Genomic DNA, 23,898 nt, shown 5'->3' with positions numbered 1-23,898 from the left:
GATGACTCCTAAAGTTAGGGTTTGGGTTAGCTAACAGTTAATAATGTAGACAAAACTCATTTTGAAGTTGAAGTAAATGAAGTATGAAGCAACATTTAATAACTTTGAGGGACAGTGGGGTCACAAGTCTTTGGCACCTATATTTTTGGGGGTCGCAGGCTGAAAAGCTTGGGACCCCCTGTCTTAGAGAAACTTTTAAAGCGCTTTTATAAAATGATATATATAAAATATTATAATCTTTGCTGCTGTAACACTTAATTTTCCCCATTGTGTGACGAATAAAGGATAACTTATCGTATATCTTCAGGATTGATTTTAAGATTCTGTTACTGACTTTTAAAGCACAACATGGACTTGCCCCTCTATATATCTCTGAGCTTTTTTCCCTTTACAAACCTGGACGCAGTCTGAGATCCTCTGGCCGTGCTCTCTTAGCTGTTCCAAGGACCCGACTGAAAACCAAAGGGGAGAGGGCTTTTTTCAGTCAGGGCTCCACACTCTAGAACAGCCTGCCAAAGATCAGACTTGCAGAATCAGTCCCTTGTTTTATGTCATCATTACTCAAGACACATTTTTACAGAAAAGCTTTTATTGTGTGATTTTATTAAATTTTAACTCTGTTTTTAAGGGTCTGTTTTACAAGCTTGCATGCTTTTTTCTTTAGTTTTTATTTCATTTATTTTTTTAAAGCTCCATTTTGATTTGCACTTCTTCTTGTTTTTATTGCCCACTGTGAAACACTTTGTTTTATATATATATGTGTGTGTATATATGTATATATATATATATATATATGTATAATAAATACATATCCAGGCCTAAATAAAATCTGATTTAAATTTCCTTTATGTATTTACTTTTCTTTTCTTTTTCTTTGTCTTTACTCAAGGATGAGTTAAAAATGAGCTGTTTACTTACAGAGGATAGTTTTATATATACATATGTAAGAAAAGTCATCTAATGCTGACATGATGCCATGTCTTTGTTTTGTCTTGTTTTGTTTCCTTGTTGTTTTTTCTTTGTCTGTGAAAACTACTAAATAAAAAGTATAAAAAAAAAGAAAAGTGCTATATGGATAAAGTATTATTATTATCATCATTATTATTTAAAAAATGTATTATTATTATTGTTGTTGTGAGCACAAACCTGGAAAAAGACACTTTCATTCAGAGGCCACTGCCCTAGATTTACACTGCTTTGCATATTGTTTTAAAGTAGTGTGAACAGGTTATATTTATTTAATATCACTCATAGTTTGAAGGAAACATACGTGTGTTTCTGCAGCATCCTCTGTGGATTTTTCCAGAGGTATCTCAGTCTGATAGGATGTCCCCTCATCACGTGACGGGAAGACAGAATTTTCAGCTGAAAACGAGCTAGGATAGTCGGGAATCGCATATCCAGGTAAACAATCAAAATACATGAAATATTAAACATATATCCCCATCTCAGCCATCCTCCTCCGTGACATTATCGACCCTCCGATCACCGGGTTGTTCTCGCTGTCAAACCAAACCTCAGTTTCCTTTTTAATGGCGAACGCTAGCACGTTAGCTAAATGACCCTTCTGTCTGTGTTGGCTGGAGCTCAGCGGCCAGCTAGCCAGCCTCAGCCGGGGAGGAATATCGTTAGCTTGATACCCCAGTTGAGCTGTTTCTCTAATAGTTATCACTGTAAAGTTCAGCATGCACAAAAATAGTTATGAATCAAATTTTCCCATTCATAGAAAATGAGTAGTTCTCCTGTTTCCAGAGGAGGGTTTGGATGCAGAGACTCCGTCGCTAGCTAGCAGGCTCCTAGTTGCTTTGCTAGCATCCCTGAAACCAAGCTAGCTCGGATTTTTTTTAAATACAGGTGTAGGAAATATGATGAGGGGATTTAAATCGAAAATATAAACATTCTTTATGTCTTATAGAGTTAAATATATGTGCATAACTGGTTTATATAGGAGGTGTGTGAAAAAGGCAGAGCTAGAGATGATGGACAAAACAGTCAGATTCATGTATGCTTCTGCTTTCTGCTGTCATAATAATAATAATAATAAAGTTCATGGGTCATCGACATGATGTGCATATTTTTGTGTCCTAATCCATTATTTTCTTTTGCAATAATTAGTTATTTTTAAGACATACATCAATTGATTCTATAAAACCTGCTTATTTTAAATACAATTTCAGTACAGTCAAATATTAAGATTTATTTTATTTTTAAGTATCTCAAACCCTGAAAATGTCAGGTGGCGCAACCGTCCGAGCAAGTGAACTGACTTAAAACACTATAAAAAATGTATTTTAATAATAATAAATTCTAATTAAAACACCATGGCATGATTTTACATATAAGAGCTTTGAAATAAACATAATTTCATAAATATCAATAGTTAAAAGGCACCTAAGGTTATTTAAAAACTTTTGTCTGTCAATTTGCATGTTCTCAAATGTCAGTGTGGCACCACCATACTCATGGACCTTTTATTTTGAAAGTAAATAGTTATAATGGACTTCAACATATGAAATCATTCAGAGGACCCTACTAATTGTCATGGCTGAGTTAAAAGGTTTGTAGATGTCTCTTAAATAATAATAGAAAAGCTTTAGTCAACTTATAGGTGGACGGTAACACTTTCCATGTCAGGTGGTACAACCAACCCAAAACTGTAAAATGTATATTTTATACCTGGCCAATAGAATGCAAAAATCCTAATATATATTGTTAATAAAAAATATACTCAAAATACAAATGTGTAAAGCACTGTAACCACTCTAAGGGATACTTACTAAAACTTTCAGTTAGAATAAATGATAGGTAAGTACATATATTTTGACCAATATCTGGTTGTGCCACCTGACATTTTTTGGGTGTTCAAGTTAAGAAAAGGGTATTAAAAAAAACTATTTAAACACTTAAAAAAATGTAATGTGTTCAAACAAGCCTTGTTTGAACACATTATTCCAGACACAAAAATATGCATTGCAACCATTCTGGAAATAGTTTTTTTTTTTTTTTAGGCTTATTTGTCAACGACCCTTATTCATATAGCACCTTTCTAGAGTGCTTCACAAAAACAGAATAAAAATAAAAGCAACAAGCAAGACATAGCAAGAATTACATCAAAGTAGACAATATACATAAACACAACAGACATAAAAACAGACAGGTCAATCAAATGCTTGTCTGAATAAATGGGTTTCAACTAGGGATGCACGATATTGGATTTTTTGCAGATATTTTCCAACTCATTTAGCCGATTACCGATAATGACGTTTTTTCCCGCACACCTAATTGCAGAGATCATCAATTCTCTTCTGTATTGGAATCAGCATACAGTATTCTGGTAATACTCTTATCACATTTGTCATGTAACATTCATTTCTTGTGCAAAATAAGAAAACCACTTAATACTTAAAACTGCATATTTATTTATGACAACTGCTTTCAAACAAAATTCATACACAAAGATACATCCCACTTAAAACTTGGATGATGATCTCCCTAAGACAATCATAACAATGCGCACAACCAGGGCAAATTAGGCCAATTTCACATTTGATATAGTAAGTAAACCTAACCTCGTTCACAGGGAACATGTGAAAAGTGCAACTGTACAGCAATTAAACCCAAATAAAATAAAAAGTTTTACTCTTTGACAGTAAATGTGTCTAAATTAGTCAGCTGCATGTACCTTACAGACTGCTGCTTACATTCAAATGACAGGAGCCCAACATGTGTGCAGCAGCCCATTATTTTATTGGTTAATCATATCGGCGTGTTGGCTAAGCCAATATCGGCCGATGCCGATAATATCGTGCATCCCTAATTTCAACCGCTTTTTGAAAATGACCACAGTGTCCACTGTTCTCAGTTCTGGAGGAAGACCGTTCCACAGTTGTGGAGCAACAACCTCAAAAGCACAGTCAACCTTAGTTTTTAATCTGGTGCGAGGGACAGCCGGCAAACCCAGATTAGAGGACCTCAGGGTCCTGCTGGAGTTATACAGCTTCAGCAGTTCTCCGTTATATGCTGGAGCCTGACCATGTGTTGCTTTTACACGATCACAAGAGTTTTATCTGTGTTTTATCTATCTCATATATCTGTGACTGTGTTTTTACAGGAGTTAATCCCGGTATGGGGGACATGAAGACCCCAGATTTTGATGACCTGTTGGCAGCTTTTGACATTCCTGACATAGATGCCAAAGAGGCCATCCAGTCTGCCCCAGATGAGGCAGAGGGACCCCATGGAGCGGCGGGGGCACCTTTGGGAAAGTCAGACAGCGTGGTGGGATCATCCTTGAGACCACCAAGCCCCACAGACCCCCAAGCGGACACCTCTATCGTCAGTGTGATTGTGAAAAATAAAGTACGCCTGGAGCCTGCAGATGGAGGAGAGGGAGACACTGACCAGGACCCTATTGATGTGATAGCAGGGGTTGATGTAGGCCCTAGACTCGGTGCATGCGCCCCTGGGATGGCTGAATCTGAAGCTCTCAACCACAATGGTTTTGGGGCGTCCGGTGCCTCCACGCCCCTTCCCCTTAGCCAGACCCAGTCGAACGGGGCGCCCTGGTCAATGAACACCCCTAAAGTGTCCACAGAAGCAGCAGGCGCTGGTGCAGCCAAGCCTCACAAGCAGGGTGGAAACATTTTCAACAGACTAAAACCGCTTGTGGCACAGGGGTCTGGAGATCCAGTGGGTCGGGCGAGGAAGATGCAGCTCCTACAACAGCAACACCAGCAGCAGCAGGATACTGGTCAAGAGAGGGCAGACGGGGTCAAAGCATCATTACCGTCATCTTCCTCTCTATCAGCTGCGTCATCTCCTCTGGCTGCTGGTGGACCTGTTGGACTAGCATCGCCGTTCTTTCCACCTTCCAAGCCTCTGCTTCCCACTCCACCGTCTGCCCTTTCATCACACCCGCTGCACTCTTCTCAGCCGTTTAACGGGGCCCCCAAAAGTGGCTCTGCAGGGTTTCAGCCACAGCAGATGGAGGAGGATGATTCGGACCCTGATTTGGGGAGTCCTCTGGTGATCCAAGAGAACCCAGACTCCCCGACTTGCACTCAGCTGAGCCGACGCTTCAAGTCCGACTCTGTCTCAGCCCAGCCCACATCCTCGACTGCGACTCACCCTAAACCTGGGGACACTCCTTCGGGGTCGTCTCAGACGTCATCGACACCCCAGTCAGCCTCAACAGAGAGTCCCCAGCTGGAGGACCGGCATCCAGAGCATGTCATAGAAGAGAGAGACTCACCAGAGAGTCCTGAACCAGAAATGCCAAAATCAACTACACAAGTAGCTGCTAAGAGGTGCGCCAGCCCTGCCGTGGCCTCCACTCCCCCGCTTTCTGAACTGCGGGAGCCCAAAGAGGAAGAGGAGGAGATGGAGGTCGGGAATGGGATCGAGAAGGTTGTTGATGGCAAAACTGACAAGGGAGAAAATGCAAGAACAAGTGAGGAAAAGATGGAGGTAGATGACGGAAAGTCAAAACCTGTAACTGATGGAGGACAAGCAGGCGTTGCTCCACCTGCTGCTGCAGGAGCTCCATCTCGACCCTTGAAAGTCCGAATAAAAACAATAAAAACCTCCACAGGTGGAATCACTAGAACTGTCACAAGGGTAGCACCTAAAAATGGTGCCGCGGGGAAAGGGTTGGACTCTAAATCTCAAACTGGGGAGCGTAAGGCGATAGGAAGTAAGGCCCAAAAACTTGACTCTTCCTCCGGTCTGACAACATCTTCTCAGAAAGTAAGTGCGCTGAACGCTCTGCCTGTGTCCACACTCGCAGCCAGCAGCGTCATGCTAGCTGCTGCTACAAAAGTTCAGAACAAGATGGCGGCATCAGACAAGGCGAAGGTTTCTGCCACAGCCGTCAGCATCACTAAATCTGCTGCCCTGCCTGCGACCCCAGCTGTGGCCTCCTCTCCCAAGTTCTCGGTAGCTGCTGGTGGGATCAGCGTACGTACAGCCACTAACAAGACAGCTAACGGAGGCGGCAGCACCATCATAGGTGGCACCCTCCAGCCAAACAAACCGGCCTCCATCGTCAACAGCACAGGGGCAGTCATATCGCGCAGTCAGTCCAGCCTGGTGGAAGCTTTTAACAAGATCCTGAACAGTAAAAACCTTCTGCCAAGCTACAAGCCGGACCTCTCGGCGCCTCCTCCGCCCGAGTGGGGCCTCCCGCTCCCGGCTACAGGGTACCGCTGCCTGGAGTGTGGGGATGCTTTTGCTCTGGAGCGCAGCCTGGCCCGACACTACGACAGACGATCGCTCCGCATCGAGGTGACCTGCAACCACTGTGCTAAGAGGCTGGCCTTCTTTAACAAGTGCAGCCTGCTGCTGCACGCCCGGGAACACAAGGAGCGTGGGCTGGTCATGCAGTGCTCACACCTGGTCATGAGGCCTGTAACTGTGGAGCAGATGATCGGACAGCAGGACATTACACCTATTGGTGGTAAGTGGGTTACACCTGATACACCATCAGCTGTGTAACTTTAAGATTAAACACTCATTCAGCCAATAAAATGATGGAAAATAATGAAAAGCTCATGCCACCATGGCTCAGAGTGATGTCAATCAGAATGTCTATGTGTGGTTAAAAAGATTGACAAGCCCATGATGACAGGAGAAAACTATTGGTCTTTAATATTTGAGAGAGTGAAATAGGGTTGAAGTTGCAGTTTCATCAAGATTAGATATCATATTAATTGTTAGACAACCACAGGATGTTGTCTGATAACATAATTAGGATTCTATTAAAATACTAGAATACTTAAAACCTGCAGTACATATATTTATACATTAAATATTCACTACCAGTCAAAAGAAACACCTTCTCATTCAAAAGTTTGTATTTATTTTAATTATTTGAAACACTGTAGATTAATACCAAAGACATCAAAACGATGAAAGAACACATGTGGAATTATTTAATTAACTTTTTTTTTTTAAACAAACCAGAATATGTTTTATATTTTAGATTCTGTAAAGTAGTCTCCTTTTTCCTTCATGACAGCTTTGCACACTCTTGGTATTCTCTCAGTCTGCTTCATGAAGTGGTCTCCTGGAATGGTTTCTAATTAACATGAGCCTTGTCAAGAGTTCATTTGTAGAATGACTTGCCTTCTTAATGTGTTTGAGACCATCAGTTGTGTTGCTCAGAGGTAGGGTTAGTACACAATTGATAGCCCTATTTGACTACTGTTGTAATCCATATAATGGCAAAACCAGATTATTTCATAGTTTTGATGTCTTCAGTATTAATCTATAATGTCGAAGATAATTAAAATAAATAAAAACCATTGAATGAGAAGGTGTGTCCAAACTTCTGACTGGTAGTGGAGTTTAAAATAATTGTGTTCCTTTCGAGTTTTAAAAAAAAAAATTATATCTTTAAAAAAATGTTTTCATTTATTTGAAAAGGGCTCCATTAATTAAATAATAATAATATTAATATTAATATTAATATTATATTTCAAGTTAATACAACCAGTTAAATGTATGTAAATGGTTAATTATGATTTTAATTATGAATTTATGAAATTATTAATTTTAAACACTGAACTCCATGAAATAAAGAATTAATATTTTTGTTTGTTTCAGTGTATCTTACAGGTGATAAGGAAGGAATTTAATTAAATTTGAATTGCTGATCAAATCAGTCCATATTGATATACTTTACTGAATATAAAGTGTTGTGACTGTTTTAAGTCAGTCAACGTATTAACCCTCAAATTTACTAACATCTTTTATCCTTGGGGTCAATTTGACCCCAGCAACCTCCAGAAACTGATTGTTTCCCAGGTTTATGTGTCAGGTACTTATATATATATATATATATATATTTATATATTTCAATCATAAACACAATTTAAAGCATTTATAAGGACTTTATTTGTAAAAGAGAACATCAAACTGCTGGGAGTCTGTCATGCTCTCGTCGGCCCTGCCTTCTTTCTATGTTATCAGAACTTATGACACAGGATACATCATTGAATGTCTTTAGAGACACAGTGGCTGGAAATATTATATCTCAATCTAAAGGTTGGCGGTTCGATCCCAGCTCCTCCAGTCACATGGGGAAGTGTCCTTAGTTACAGTGACCTCAATATCATCCAAAACAACCAAAACAAATGTGTGTAAAATGTTGATATTTCTTATCTTATATACAGCTAAAACAGCCTGGGGTCAAATTGACCCCAAGGAACACTGATGCGTTTTTTTTTTTTTTTACAGGAAATTGGAACATATCAACATTTTAATTTTACGTTTTCCCAGTTGTCCCCATTAAATTAGGAAAAGTTATGAAATATGAAGCCAAAACAAATGATGTTAGTCATGAATTTAGAGACGTTTAACATTGAATGGGGTCCAGTTGACCCCAAGATAACAGGAGGGTTAAATTATCTACTCTGTGTGGCATCAACAGTATAAGTTCTACATTAAAGTGTTTTATACTTTGGAGTTTATGTTAACTATCTATCTAACGTTGCAATCTGTCAACCCTTCTCTCTGTCAGTTTTTACGTCTGAAGAAGTGGAAATTCACAAAAATATCCATCACATTATGTCAGACAGGGCATCATTATGGTGCCCTCTCAAAAACCCCTGACAGAGAAAATCCCAAAAATCTTCATTTATATAAAAATGATGAGTTGGAACAAGATTTTATTTTAAATTAGAAACATTTCCATCAAGATTAAAGATCGGGGATTCATGATATTTTCTGCATAACGTTGATGTCGGCAGATAAAGGCTCAAAACATCACTCATCTATATCAGCAGATATTAACATTCTACTGGTATGTACAGCCAATCGAGATGCATCAATGTTTCACATGCAATGACAGCTTACACACGCCAACTCTGAGCTTCAACATGTGGGCTGTATTTTGAAGTGTTTTGAAGTGTTTGAAACAGACAGAGAAATAGCTTTTGGCATTTTTTCCAAAGCAGGGGTGATGCAAAGAGGAGCAAAACATCACTCCTGTAACACTACCAGTTTCACTGTGCATCAAGAACCATAACCCTCCACAGCACAGAGAGTTTATGAGAAGTAAGAACGACAAAGCATTTGAGTGACGCAGTAAGAGTGAGAGGTAAATTCTTGTGCATAAGCGACTTGGTGCTCTTTACACTGGGAAACAGGAAAGGAGAAAAGGTGTGTTTGATCAGTGTTGGCAAAAAAAGAGTTTGAAGATATCAGCATATCAGATATGGACAAAAATACAATATCCCCTATTACAGATATCAGTTTGTGTTGATTTAAGCTGGACTGTCCTGAAGAACCAGATGAAAATGTTACTCTAATATTAAGTCATCATTCATTTGTGAGTCATCTCCATTGACCACATCCCATTTGTCTCCTCTGTTCCCACTCATGGCTGACCAGGCCTACTCTCCTCTTCGTCTTCCTCTCCTCCAGTCTCCTCTCCCTCCACCACCACCGCCGCCTCTTCCAACTCCAGCCCCATGAAGGATGCTTCAACTCCGGCTGCTTCAGCTCAGCCCCGAACGGTCCGCCGTGCCCCTCAGGGCCCCCAAGCTCTGATGCCTCTGCCCTGCAAGAAGGCTGAAGGGCTACAGTACAACAACTTCAAATGTCCAGAGTGCCAAGTGCAGTTCAACAGCAAGGCCGAGCTGGTCACTCACTTTCAGCAGATCAGAGCGGCTCCCAACTCTGTGAGTCTGTGTTTCTTCCATGTGGCTGATTCCTGCTGTAAAGAAAAAAATGGAGGTGTCTGATTGCTCTGTTTGATTATCTTTTTCTTTGCTTTCAGACGTGTACACAGTGCTCACCTCCCATGATGCTGCCTAACTCGTGCGCTGTATCCGCCCATCAGAGAATCCATAAACACAGAGCGCCTCACGTCTGTCCTGAGTGTGGTGGGACCGCACGGCAGGCCAGCTTCCAGACCCACCTGGAGGAGGCCTGTCTGCACTTTGCAAGGCGCATAGGATACAGGTGTGGAGACAGTTTCCTCAACTGCCACTGAGACCTGTCATCACATTACCTAATCATGTTTCTGATGTAATTTGAGACTTTGCCAGTAATAAACATGTTAGTGTAAACACATCAATTAATCAATCTTTATTTAAATAGCGCCAAATCACAACAAATGTTATCTGAAGACTCTTTACAAACAGAGCAGGTCTAGACCGTACTCTGTTATATTATTCACAAAGACCCAACATCAAGACAGGATAAGATCCAGTACCATCTTACAGACAGGACTCAGTCTGATCTCATCTTAATCAACCAAGAGCAGAGCACTTTGCAGCATTTAACAAGTCACTTCCTTTAACAGGGAGAAACCTCGAGCAGAACCAGACTCATGTTAGACACACATCTGCTGTGACCGTGTTGGGGTTGGAAAGAGGGCAGATCTAAAAAAACATTCATCATTAATCATAATTGAGCTGTCACTCATCAAACTGCTTCACCGTCTCCTGCAGGTGCTCAAGCTGCCAGGTCGTGTTCGGAGGATTGAACTCCATCAAGTCCCACATTCAGACTGCTCATTGCGAGGTCTTCCACAAGTGCCCCAGCTGCCCGATGGCCTTCAAGTCTTCCCCCAGTGCCCAGAGTCACATTAGCACCCAACACCCGACGCTAACCGGAGGACAGGCCAAGTATGCATCTACTCATTTAACCCTCAGAGTTCATAAGAGTAGTTGTAAATATACTCTTTAACTTTGATTTTTCTGTGTGTTTCCCTTTTTTTAGAATGATCTACAAGTGTGTAATGTGTGATACGGTTTTTACCCAAAAGCCCTTGCTGTACATGCACTTTGACACTCATTTAGCCAAACAGAAAGTGCACGTGTTTAAGTGTCCTGACTGCACCAAACTCTACGCCCAGAAAGGATCCATGATGGAACACATTAAGGTTTGTTTTATTAGAATTAAATAACTTCAGATCCTAGATTTCAAACATAAAGCTCATGATGAGGTCGCTCTTGCCTTTATGTGTTGCCCGTTCATTGCTTTATGGTGAATGTGGCGTCAACAAAGGCGCACAGCAAACTCTTGTATCGGCCTTAGCAAGGCTCCTCACCAGTGACCTTGTCCTAAGTTCTATACCAAGTACAAATAATATTTTAGTCTGACATTTCTACGTGTGAGTTGTTTTTATGTATTCCATTTGGATGATTGGGTTTTGTCAATGCTCAGCCTGCCTTTGTGTTCACTCACGCCTCACTGTCGCCTCTCTCAGACCGCTCACAGAGGACCGTCGACCAAACAGAACGACTCTCAGTCCGAGTCCTCCAATTCCACCTCCGCCCCAGCCAACACGTCCGGCCCCTCGGGCCTCAAATCCAAATCATCTGGAAAACCTGACAATTCCGACGGGGAGGACTGGGGCCGGGACCAGGAGGAAGAAGAAGAAGAGGAGGAAGAGGATGAGGATGACGACGGGGACGAGGACTACGAGGCTCCGGGGAGCAGCAATCAACCGGCCCCTCAGACCGAGTGGACCTGCCCGCAGTGTCAGACAACCTTCACTGACAACGACGACTACCTGAGTCACGTGAAGACGGAGCACGGAAAGGTGTGGAGAACTGAAAATGTATCTTATTCAGTTTGGTCTGAATCCAGTATTTAGAGTTCAGGAGGACTCTGAAGTTTGTCAGCAGTAAATGTGAATGGTTTGATGAACAGCTTGTGTTTCATGGATGGAGAATATTTCTGATTATGTGGACGGTGAAGAAAAAAAGAAGCGCACGTTTGGAGGGAGGCTGTTGTTAATTTCCTGTCTGCTCTGCTACACAGGTGACTGAGACCTAATATCTTTTTATCTTATCTCTGTCTGCCTCTGTGTGTGTGTGTGTGTGTGTGTGTGTGCGTGTCTGCGCGTGTGTGTGTGTGTGTGTGTGTGTTCACCAACTCCAAAGTTCCCCTGTCGTATTTGTGGAGGCACTTTCAGCACGTCTTCCAGCCTGAGACGTCACGAGCGAGTCATTCATGAGGGCAACAAGAGAGTCTTCCATTGCCAGTGAGTTGATGAAGATTTAATGATGATTTTTTTTATTTGATATATTTCTTCATTTTAATATTTGCTGATTTTTTTATTAATTGCTTTATCCACTACTTAGAGTGATGAATCAGCCAGGTTAGTATTTGTTGATACATTAGTTTTGAGCATGTAGGCGGATGAATAAAAAACTGCAGCACAGAAATCTTGAACTAGATGAAATGTCAATCAGAGGGAGTGTTACTGTAATGAAGTTTGTCCTCAAGTGTGCTGTAAAAGATATGAATCATCACTGAAGCAATTGTATGAAGCACTTAAGAACGTATTTCAGCTGGAATATCATCAGATTTTTGGACTTCATGGCATCATTTCTACCAAACTCAAAGATTCAGTATCTGTCAGGCAGTATGTATAAAAACTACAGAAGCCAATATAATGTCATTTCTTTCCTCCTGTGTTATTTTTCTGTCAGATATTGCACAGAAGGCAAGCGCACCTTTGGCAGTCGCTTCTTGCTGGACAAACACGTCCGGCTCCATCACAGAACCTCAGACGGACAGGTGAGTCTGGACTCATCATACTTTACTGAGATACAGATCTTTGTTCAGTGGTGCGATGATAACCACCTTTTAATCTATGTGAAGAAGACACAGGAGATGGTGTTTGACCCTCGCTCAGTGGGTGATCACACTACAGTCTTTATTCACGACAAAAACATCTGTCAGGTCGGCTCCTTCAAATATTTAGGTGTCCACCTGGATAGTTAGTTCAGCTGGGAGGCCCACATTGATAACCTGTGTTCCTGTGTACAGCAAGGATTGTGCTTTTTACGTCGGCTCAGGGTATTTGGTGTGAATCAGCAGGCTATGCTTTTGTTTTATCAGGCTGTACTGGAGAGTATCATCAGGTACGGGATGACAGCATGGTATGGTAACCTTTCTGTTCAGCTCAAAACCAAGCTCTCTCCCCTGGTGCAGACTGCCATGAAGGTCATAGGGAAGACTGGCAACCTTTCCCTACAGGGCATTTATGAGCAGTCTGTTCTTAGGCAGGCTCAGATAATACTTGTAGACTCGTTGTACATCCTTTACTCTGAGTATGAACTTTAACTGTCTGGAAGAAGGTACCCAGGTCCCCAAGTGTAAACTGAATCATTTAAAAAAACTCCTTTGTGCTGATCTCTATTAGAATTTTAAATTGTAAATAGCCTGTTAGGGTTGGGACAGTGTCTACTTTGACCACGCTGTCACCTCTGTGTAATGTTTTTGCAGCCTAGAAAAAAGTAACAGTGTTATGGTGTTTTCTCTTTGTAAGACTATGCTGTGTGTTATATGAATGTGTACTATTTATTATATTTCTTCTTATTTATTTATGTGTTCTTGTGTCATTGTGGTGATTTTTGAAGGAGCAGGTAACATGTGCAGCACTGATGTCAAAGACAAATTTCCCTACGGGGACAATAAAGTACATTGTATCGCATCGTATCGTAATGGACAGAAACAGTCTCGTGTTTGAACTGTAGTCTTAAGTTTTTGTTCTAACCAAGGTGTTATTTGCACTGTCTTCCCACATTGCACTGCACAAAGGAAAAGGAAAGCTAGAGGTGCTTTGAGAGCTCTACAGGCAGATTTAGCAAAGCTAGAGAGTTAGTTTTCAATCTGTTGAAAGATGTTTCTGAAATCCTTCCTGACATGGTAATGAAAACAATCACAGTTTGATGGGTGCTGACTTTGCATATATTACAAAATCTTTTTTCTTGCCTTGTTTGTGTCCTCAGGGTGCCCCCTTGACCAGGAAACGTGCAGCCACAGGTGGAGAGGGACCAGGCAGCTCCTCAGAACAGGAAGGGGAGGTGGGACCTTCTGTAGGCCGAGGAGGAGAGGAGGAGGAAAACGCCCCAGAGGAAGGCGAGGAGGGTGCAGGTCCTGCAAAGAGAACCAGGGGGTCCAGCACTTCGACGACGTTGGCACCAAACGAGCTGGAGGAGGAGGACAACATATTCCGCTGCGTCCCCTGCGGCTTCACCACCGAGGACGGGGCAGAATTTCAGCGCCACATCCCCCAACATCGAGCAGACACCGCCTCCTTCCAGTGCCTGCAGTGCGGCGTCTGCTTCGCCTCCGCCGGCTCTCTAGGCAGGCACCGCTTTATCGCTCACCGCGTTCGGGACACCCAGAGCGAGGCAGATCGGGGCACCCCTCGTACCCACGGCTCTCCGGACGGCTCGCCCGCCGGCTCCCCTCAGGCGCAGGGGGAGGACGGAGACGGGAACCTGAGCTGCAAGGTGTGCGGGCGGCGTTTCGACAAGGCCTCGGACCTCAACACCCACTTCAGGACCCACGGCATGGCCTTCCTCACCGCACACAAGACGGACAAGCCTCAGTAGAGAGGAGGGTGCGGGGTCCTCTGAGACTGACAGGTCATCTCCAAGAGAGAGTCGAGAGGCTGCAGAAGATGAATGTTTATCCTGAGATGAAACACAGCTGCTCCCTGTGCAGTTTTTTTAGCCACCAGAAACCGTTTTACTGAATTTATGGCACCTTTTACTGTGCAATCGTTATCGCATGTTTGATCATGTTACAGAACTGTGATAGACTCTTTGAGTGGCAAGGCTCTCAAACGCGCCCCTGCAGAGTAAAGCATTTATATATCAGCCATACTGCGTCTAAAGCATCTTGTCCTCTCATTTCAGTCACTCTGCACTGCCTGCAGCCGCTTGCCTGTTTCATCATGTAACACTCTAAAAAACACACACCTCCCACCGTACTCCCCACAGCTGTAGTGCAGATATTTTTCTACTTCACCTCGTTCTCTGTATTCATACTCGTTTGCCTCAAATCCATGCTAGTTTCCCCAGCATGAGGTCACTTTTAACAGCTTTTAAAACAGACCTCAAGCTGAGACAAGGAGAGCGTGTGAAGGGGAGTGTTTAGAGAATCTGACACTGATTTTTATGTTGCTATAATATTTATTTATACGAAACACGTCACTGCTGTTGGTGTTTGTGTGACGACTAACCTGCAACAGAAACATGAGATGAGACTCTCTGAAGGTGGATCAGTAAGAGATGAGGTTACAGGCGGTGTGTAACCTGTGTTGTGTGAATAATGTGTGATGTTGTTAATTGTTAAGCTAGAAGAAGAGAGGTCAGGCTTCCTGCCAGTAGTAAATGTGTACGAGTTTTGCCTTGTAAATACATATAATGACACTAAAAGAAAGCGTTCTGGTTTTAGTAACTTGCTATGATAATGTGAATACGTAAAGTATTTGTACTTGTACTGTTCCCTTTTTTTTTTTTTTCAAACGATTTGAAGTCTAAAAGAAAAAAGATCCCCCACACACAGAGGTAGCTATACATTGTAATTACAGAGCAGAGTGTGGGGTCGTGTTGTCTTAATGTGTATGAATACAAATGTTTATCTCTTTGAGACGGTTCTTTTTTATCGACAGAATCAGTGCTTGCTGTTCTCACATTTCTTTTATATGTTTCAGAAGCAGCCTTCATGGTCACGTGATGGAGGCCAACGAGTGGATTTATTTTGTTTGTATCTTTTATATGTCATGATATCATATTTATATAGCTCAATAGTGGAAAAATTACATGTCATTTTCTTTTCCATGGTTGTGGTCTGCTTGCTGAAATGCCATACACTTTTGTGCTGTTTCGAAATAAATGTGTAAAAGAGATGACTGACTCGTGCAGCAGGTTCATGTGTTTTCTACTATGCATATGTTGCTTTTACCTAAAATAACATATATGATGTACAAGACTTCTGCTAGTGTCTCTCTGGGTCTGTATTTACCTTTCTTGTGCAGCAAGTGTTGGACAAAATTACAATACACAGAAAACCACAATGAGTGAAAACAGCTATGACTCATAGTAATACATTTCAACTTATTTTTAGAACCACTTCATTCCCAAGTTATGATTTAAAGATGTAGTATATTTGGGGCGCTGGTGGCCTAGCGGTCTAAGCGTCCCACGTATAGAAGCTATAATTTAATTTAATTTAATTCAGAACCACAGACATAAATCACTGGAGGTACTGGAGTTGATAACACAAGTCACCAGGATTCACCATTTGGGGATCATGAATTTCTATAAGTATTTATATCAATTATATTGCGTCTTTATATTTTTAAGTTGATTGGATGAAAAAAAATCTTGTAATGAGTTGAAGCTACTCTAGGAAAGGCCAAGGGGTCTCTAAAGCCAGAAGGATCTATCTTCAAGGGACCATGAACATGATTCCATATCAATCCATCCTGTAGCTGTCGACCACATCGTCAGAGATCAGGTTAGGTTTCAACTACAAATAATAAGAGCTAAACTTGTTCTATTAAACAGACATTTACAAAGACAGGTTAAGATGGTTTCACCTGGTAAATAACATTTACTGAATCCACAAGCTCCTTTGCTTTCTTTGAACACTAGGTGGGTTTTTCACAGCCTGGCTCCACCCCCTCCAGCTCCACACCTGTCTTGCCCTCAGTGGCCTCCTGACACGAAGTCTGCAGCTCAGATGAACTCAGAGGATGGTGGACCTCGATCATCAGCAGGTAGAGCAGAGTCCCCAGCAGGGCACCCACACATGGGGCCACTATGGGCACCCACCACCAACCCCCTCGAGCCCTGCAGAGACAGAAGAATCGCACGCAATCAGACTTTCTGTTAAATTTGTTGATATGAAGCCACAGATAGAAGTTTTCCAGATACTAACGTGAAAACTTCCACTCCCCAACCGGCCATGTACGTAAACAATCGAGGTCCAAAATCCCTGGCAGGGTTGAGGGCATAGCCGCTGTTGGAGCCCATCGAGATGCCGATAACCAGCACAGCACCCCCCACCAGCACAGGTTGAAGACTGTCAGGGATGGAGGTGTTCCTTTTGTCTCCGAGAGCCAGGACACACAGGAGGAGGGCAGCCGTGCCTATCACCTGGACAACACACAGCAGACAGGTTTGTCTTTACAGGCTTTGATGGAAGATAGAACATTTTCACTAACAGAACTACAGATATGATTTACTTTTATGGAGCACCAGGTATCTGTGTGTTTTATGAAAGATATCTGACCTGGTCCAGGACTCCTCCCCACACACTCAGGTAGTCGGATGGGTAGGTGCAGAAAATGCCTGCTGTGGCTGTGGGGCCGGTCACTGTCAGCTTACCTCCACTGTACGCCATGATGGCATCTGAACACATCCAACCAAACATGCAAAAAGCATAAACATGTCATCATTACCAGATTTATATTAATAGTAAACCTAAAAGAAGCAAAAACCTTCGGGCATAGGCCACTTTTCAATCTTGTCGTCACTTTAATAACAACAAACACAACATCTAACCAGCTCTGTATTCAAATAGTGCTTAAAATATCTTGATTCTCTATGCTGTACACCTCTGTTGTTTTTCAAAGCTTGAAAACTGTAGGTTGTCTCTAAGCTTATTGCCTTTATTAGATTGTCATATCTTAACAGCCCGTGATGTGCAGATGTAGAATGAACTTCCTGACATTGGCTTGCTCGTATTGTTATATGTTTAATTACAACAATAACACCAGCATATTAGAATAGTTCACATTGTTGATTTCCGTGAACATACAAATTCATTGTTCCTCAAATCCAAAATATTAAGATTATTTGACCTTGTAGATTTTAAAAATGGACAAATTGTGTACACCGCCTCTGTCCGAGTGGCGCTTGCTCTAGCAACTGAGCAAAACTGGCGCCCCTAAAATCATCTAATTGACAAGTTTCTACTCTATAATGAACAATGATACTTTCAAGTCAGCCCCACATGCCTAGTCTCACTGCCAGCACCAAATGTGTATTCATCCGCAAAAAATAGTCCCCCAAAAATGTTGTGGTGACTAGTTTGAGCAGTGGTCAGCTATCTTGAATAATTACACATCTTCTGAAGCTGTTCATGTGAACTATTTTCAATTTTCAGACGAAATATTTGGGCTTCAGGCTGAATGCATCTGATATTTCTTCGTTAAGCCTCCAGATTACTTTTCAAACAGCGTAATACTGATTGGTTTGTGATAAACGCTTGGATCTCACCATAGTACTGCAGAGAGACTGTTGCTGCAGCCAGAAACGCTCCAAACAACTGGAAGAAGACGTAGAAGGGCAGCTTCATCCAGGGATGTCTGCCCAGTGCACACATACTCAGAGTAACAGCCGGGTTCAGATGGGCACCTCAGGGAGGAAAATCATTAAGAGTCAAGGAAATGTATTTTTTCCCCTAAAGCTTTTACATAAAGAAATGCTAAAAATACTTGGACTGAAAAAATGACAAAGGATGGGGAACAGGTTTTTTCACTGCTGATTTTAAACGAGTCATCTTCTGCAATCATGTTTGGAGTTGAATAAATAGCAAAGTAGGAGCACAAGATAAGCAGATTGAGATTGTGCAGTTTTATAAATATCTCAGTGTCATGCTTGACAATAAATTAAACTGGAAAAAGAACACAGAGGTTGTATTTAAAAAGGCTCAGGCAAGACTCTTCTTCCTGAGGAAACTACGATCGTTTGACATTAGGAGGAACCTACTTCATGTTTTTAATCAGGGAATCTTGGCTGGTGTCCTCTTCTATGAATGAATAAGCTGATCAGAAAGGCTGGTTCTGTAATTGGGATTACCCCTGGCTCTCTCAAGGTTACCTTGGAATAGAGAACTAGGACTAAATTGAAACTGTTCTGATCTTCGAAGGCAATCCCCTGCACAATGTTTTTAATGGACTGAGAAGCTGCTTCAGTGAGCGACTGGTGACGCCGCAGTGCTCCACAGAATGTCTAAGAAGGTCCTTTGTTCCAGCAGCAGTCAGATCTTTTAATGAACACTTGTAGCCATGGATCTGACCCATAGCTGTTAATTAGGCCTCAAATGGTGTGACTGTGTTATTTGTTTATCTGTCGTGTTTTTGTGACTGTAGTGTCTTAATGTTTGTTGATTCTGTGAACAGACCCTTGTGGCATATGAATTTCTCCCACAGGGGATCAATAAAGTACTCTAATCTAATCTAATCTAAAATAAAAAGTTGTATTTTTTGACACGTACATTAGGAGCTCTTTTAAAGTGAACAGCATGAACTAAACATTGCGCTGATATCTCATCATGATCGGATAAATAATGAAAATTCAAAGCAGGAGCAGTTTCTTTTTTAAAGGCAAACCTTGGTGCGTACATTACCCACAAAGCAAGCAAACCAATTACAGTTATTTTAATTGAAAACTTAAAGCCTTCAGGTGCAATTAAACTTAATGTGGTGTTTTAATTCTTAACTAATGTAAACCTATTTTCAAAACCTGGAGAAAATCTTGTGACTAACTTTTCACACAAACTCTTACCTGACACTCCACGTGACACGAAGACCCCAAATGTTACACCAAGAGCAAAACCCAGATTGATTGAAAGGTACTCTCCTTTTTTGTCCCCAGTCGTGGTCACCTGGGCCACTGAGCCACAACCGAACAGCTGAAAGTACACAATAAAAAGAGACAAAGATCTGTATTAACAGAATTATTTAACAATCAGAAGTAGAGGTGTGATGAAACTTTGACTCAAACATCAAATCTTTCAATGTTTTCTTCATAAAGTTCTCTGAGTTCTGTCACAGATAAACATCTTCTTTTTATGAACATCATTACTGAGGAACCGGCTTTATGATTTCTGCTGTAAATGTTAATGACCCTGACAGGTGAGAGACAGTCAAACCGATAAAAAACACACAAACACAATCACTCTCTAACTGTCACTACATTCAGTTTGTCTCTGTCTTTCAGGCCAAAGTCCTCAGTTATCCATTGAGACACTAGCTGCTTTGAAATAAGAGTTTAAGTTTTTCATTTGAAACACTTGATCCTGAGTTAACCGATCAAGTAAGCATGTCGAAGCAGAAAAGCATCAGTCTGTAAATGATGCATCCACTGGAAGAAAGAAATTATCCTCACATCAAGCACTGAAAGAGATTTCTAAAAGTTAATCCTTTCCTGCACTTTGACATATTTATGCATTAGAATTACTCACAATCAGGACGTATACTCCCAAACATTCAGCCAAACACTCCCTGACCAGCGTGCTTCTGATCTGACACTTCCTCAGCAGCTTCTCCATCCCTGTTTCTTCCTTTCTGTCTGGCCACAGCTGAGCTTTCAGAGCCGGGACGCTGTCATCAGCCAGATCCTCTGACCTGCACAGCACCGCACCGTCTGCCTTGCTGAGTAGAGTTTGCCCTTTCATACTAGAGCTGTGGGCTGCGTCACACACTTTATGACACAGCTGAGGAGGTGTTAGTGTGTGTGATCGCAGGAGAGGAGAGTATTTCACATTGTGGGACATGTTGATGCCTAAATCTATGGAAACACTTCACTGCGTGTGCCACACAGTGTTTTGACACTGTGTGGCCTGGGTAGTTGGTTTGGGACCTCACCTGGTTGGAATTGGCTCTGATTGATCCTTTCATTTGATTGGTTATAACATTTCTTCTCCTCTGAATGCAAACAGGATCTGGCACTCAGTATATCTTACCCCCTCACAGAGTTCTTAATCAAAAAAGAAGAAAAGTAGGTCCAAAGAATCAAGAAAAATAAATAAATGTGAAGCACCCAAACAACTTACTCTGTGATATGTTTATCTGTATACATTTCTGGAGAATAATAAAACTGATAAGAGATGGACGTCTCTTAGGCTGGCACCACACGCTGAAACATTTATATCTAGGTTCAGAGTCATTATGTGTCATTAGAGACAGGGACGTGACAAAGCTTATACTGTAGATCTACACTTTATGTTTTAATATTTTGCATGTCAAATATATTTCTTTTTTACACCTATAATTTCCTTGTATTTTTTAAACCAGTGCCCACCTAATGCGGCACCTCTTAGTTGTCATTCACTATTTCCACTTGTTCAGATAATCAGCTGGATACATTCTGCTTTAGATACATTATTGTCTACATTCATCATTAAAAGATTCAGAGATTTTAAATCTCTGTTCAAAAGGGACAAGGCTGAAAAAACAAACATGACTGTAGTGGAAATCTACGCTGGCCCTGAAGGACAAAACAAATTTACAAAAGTTGGAGATAAATTTACATTTTGGAAAACATTTTTACATTTTATAAAACAAAATTACATCAGCAAAACACTTTTACCAAGGCCAAAACAAATTTACATTTAAGAAAACAAATTTACAAAATAATAATAATAAAAAATAATTGTATTTATAAAGCACCTTTTAAAAACATGTTTACAAAGTGCTTTACAGAGTGCAGGACATAGCGAGTGAAAACACTAAAGCACATGACAAAGGGGAGCTAAAATGAGTTAAGTAAAATCAATAATAAAAACCATGCAGAAATTCAAAAGTCAGTGGTGAGTTAAGAAATTGAAGCACATTTCAAAAAGTGTGTTTTTAAAAAAAAAGGGATATAAAAGAAGACAAGGATGTGGCTTGCTTGATCTCCTCCGGCAGGTCATTCCAGAGTAACGGGGCCCTAACTGCAACGGCCCGGTCACCTCTGGTTTTTAACATTGGCCCAAGAGGTTCCAAGAGGGACCTGCCGGAGGATCTCAGGCAGCAGTTGGGGACATACATTTTAAGGCATTCACTTAGGTACTCAGAGGCCAGTCCATTTATTGCTTTAAAAGTGAGTGTTAAAATCAATTCTGAAACCCACAGGCAACCAGTGAAGGGAGGCTAAAATTGATGTGATGTTTTCCCTTTTCTTGGTGTGTGTGAGGAGTCTGGCAGCGGCGGTGTTTCGGACTAACTGGAGTTTTGAGAGGTTGCGTTTGCTTAGGCAGGTGTAGAGTGAGTTACAATAACCTAATCAGGAAGTGATGAATGCATCACTTCCCGATGAAGATGAAAACACTTTTACAAAGTTGGAGACAATTTTACAAACGATGGAACACTTTTACCATTAAGTCTGACTCCTTGTAGCCTGACCCCGTTTAACCTGAGGCGATGTGGTCTGAGGCGGTTTCATCTGAATTCTGACACATGATGAAGGTTTTGCAGAAATATGATGGAGCTTTTCTGGAGACATGATGCTTTTTCATCTGAGGTCTGACACCTCTCTCTGAGACCTGAGGATGTCCTAATATGTAAACCATGTCCATCTCTGTTTGGTTTCTCTCCATCAAAACAAACTTAATGACCCCTCACTCGATCACTTCCAGTATTTGGTACATTCCCTTGCTGTAGAAATGAAATGTTAATTTGTTTCAGAAATGGTAAAAGTGTTTCATCTTTTGTAAATTTGTTTCCTTAAATTTAAATTTGTTTTGTACTTGGTTAAAAGTGTTTTGCTGATGTAATTTGATTTTATAAAATGTAAAAATGTTTTCCAAAATGTAAAGTTGTCTCCAACTTTGTAAAAGTGTTTCATCTTTTGTAAATTTGTTTTGTCCTTCAGGGCCACCGTAGAAATCACTGCGTGTGCTCAAAACCACCACCAAAATCTGTAAATAATGTGTCTGTTCATCGCTGTATCCACAAATATAGGTCAAAACTGTATTATCTATCTTCTGGCTTAAAGAGGAGACACAACACTCAGCTCGTTATAAGCTCAGCAAGCATCCGTGTAGGTATGGGGATGCATTAGAGCTCATGACATGGGTAGTTTATACATCTAAGAAGACTCCATTAATGATGAACATTGATTAGAGGTTTTGGAGCAGAATATGTGGTCAACCCAGACATCGCCTTTTTCAAGAAGACCTTACATATTTCAGCAAGAAGACGCCAAACCACATTCTGCACGTGTTACAACAGCATGGCTCTGTAGTAGAGGGGTCCAGGTGTTAAAGTGGCCTGCCTGCATTTCTGACTTCTACAACAAAGAAGACCCCAAACTTCTGAGCAGCTGAAATCCAACATTTCATTTCAACCTTCAGAAGCGTTGTGAGTGCTGCCAAAAGAAGAGATGATGCGGCGCCATTGGCCTAGCTAGTGCGTCCCGTGTACAGAGGCCATAGTCCTCGTTGCAGTGGTTGCAGGTTCAACTTCCCAGCCTCGACCATTTGCTGCATGTCTTCCTCCCTTCTCTGCTCCCTGCATTTCCTCTCTCTCTTCAGCTGTCCTTTCCATTAAAGGTTAAAATACCCCAAAAATATAAGTTTAAAGAAGAGATGATACAACACAATGGTAAACATCCCCCTGCGCAAGATTTTCTGGAACATGTTGCTGGTTGAAAAAAAACAAAAGAAGGGAATGTTCATCTTTATTATTTAAAACCAGAGAAAACTCTTCCCAAGAGTGCATCTACATATAAGACAGAGTGATCCCCACGTTGTATAATCACTGTTTGTTCATTAAATTATTTGGCAGAACAGCCTTTGAAGTTGGAGTCTTCTCCTTTTCAAAGGGAAGCTCTGAGGTACCATAATCTCCACTCCTCCTGAAGACATTCTGATGAGAACATGAAGAAAGCAACCTGACCTTTTGATATTTCACACATGAAAGAGCTTTCAGAATTCTTCATTTTTAGCTGAACATAAATGATCAATCTTTTTTTATGAAGTAGATGCCTAATTGAGCTCAAAGAAAATGACTAATGCTTGAGGTCACACTGACACAATCATTTAAAGGAGGCTGTTTGTGAAAGATTGAAGCACAGTGGAGAGAGAGAATCAGGGAGTTAAAGTGGAATACGCTGAATAACAGGGAGGAGAAAAGGTGGACTGCAGTCATCAATGGAAAACTTGATACAAGATCTTAAGTGATAAGGAGCTGATACACTTGTTTAAATTTGGTTGAACAAAGACTGAAGTCAGCTTGATAGAAACAGGGAGTGGTGCAAGAACACAACGGGAACAGAACGAGCTGTAATGACTGTCAGTGTTATGATATTGTAAGGTGCTACTGTGTTTCCATGTGTCTGATGTTAGAAGTCCACTCCAGTGCAATATCTT

General features: G+C 41.3%; 2 protein-coding genes and 1 non-coding gene across 4 annotated transcripts; 2 read left to right on the top strand and 1 right to left on the bottom strand.

Annotated features, from left to right (window-relative positions):
- Window positions 1-1,274: 1,274 nt before the first annotated feature.
- On the top strand, window positions 1,275-15,661 carry znf687b (zinc finger protein 687b). 2 transcript variants are annotated; one of them, XM_034705633.1, is made up of 10 exons: window positions 1,275-1,404; window positions 4,112-6,454; window positions 9,424-9,680; window positions 9,779-9,963; window positions 10,455-10,631; window positions 10,726-10,888; window positions 11,216-11,551; window positions 11,895-11,995; window positions 12,447-12,534; window positions 13,752-15,661. In XM_034705633.1, the coding sequence occupies exons 2-10, from the start codon at window positions 4,126-4,128 to the stop codon at window positions 14,358-14,360; spliced, it is 4,245 nt and encodes a 1,414-aa protein (XP_034561524.1). In that variant the 5' UTR covers window positions 1,275-1,404; window positions 4,112-4,125; the 3' UTR covers window positions 14,361-15,661. The 2 variants fall into 2 exon arrangements, with proteins under 2 accessions (XP_034561524.1, XP_034561523.1); XM_034705632.1 differs by having other exon boundaries at window positions 9,391-9,680.
- LOC117828582 lies at window positions 10,960-11,093 on the top strand. The gene has a single exon (XR_004634445.1). It is a non-coding gene; the product is annotated as a small nucleolar RNA SNORA13 (small nucleolar RNA).
- aqp10b (aquaporin 10b) lies at window positions 15,490-20,406 on the bottom strand. Its single transcript, XM_034705652.1, has 6 exons — window positions 20,008-20,406; window positions 19,329-19,455; window positions 18,039-18,176; window positions 17,050-17,168; window positions 16,696-16,913; window positions 15,490-16,607 (listed from the first exon to the last, which is right to left on the bottom strand). Exons 1-6 carry the CDS (start codon window positions 20,317-20,319, stop codon window positions 16,406-16,408), a joined length of 1,116 nt encoding a protein of 371 aa, XP_034561543.1. The 5' UTR covers window positions 20,320-20,406; the 3' UTR covers window positions 15,490-16,405.
- Window positions 20,407-23,898: the final 3,492 nt, after the last annotated feature.

Source organism: Notolabrus celidotus, chromosome 16 (assembly GCF_009762535.1).
Source record: "Notolabrus celidotus isolate fNotCel1 chromosome 16, fNotCel1.pri, whole genome shotgun sequence".
NCBI lineage: Eukaryota > Metazoa > Chordata > Actinopteri > Labriformes > Labridae > Notolabrus > Notolabrus celidotus.
Note: the sequence above shows the minus strand (reverse complement) of the source record. Positions and strands in the feature narration are given on the sequence as shown.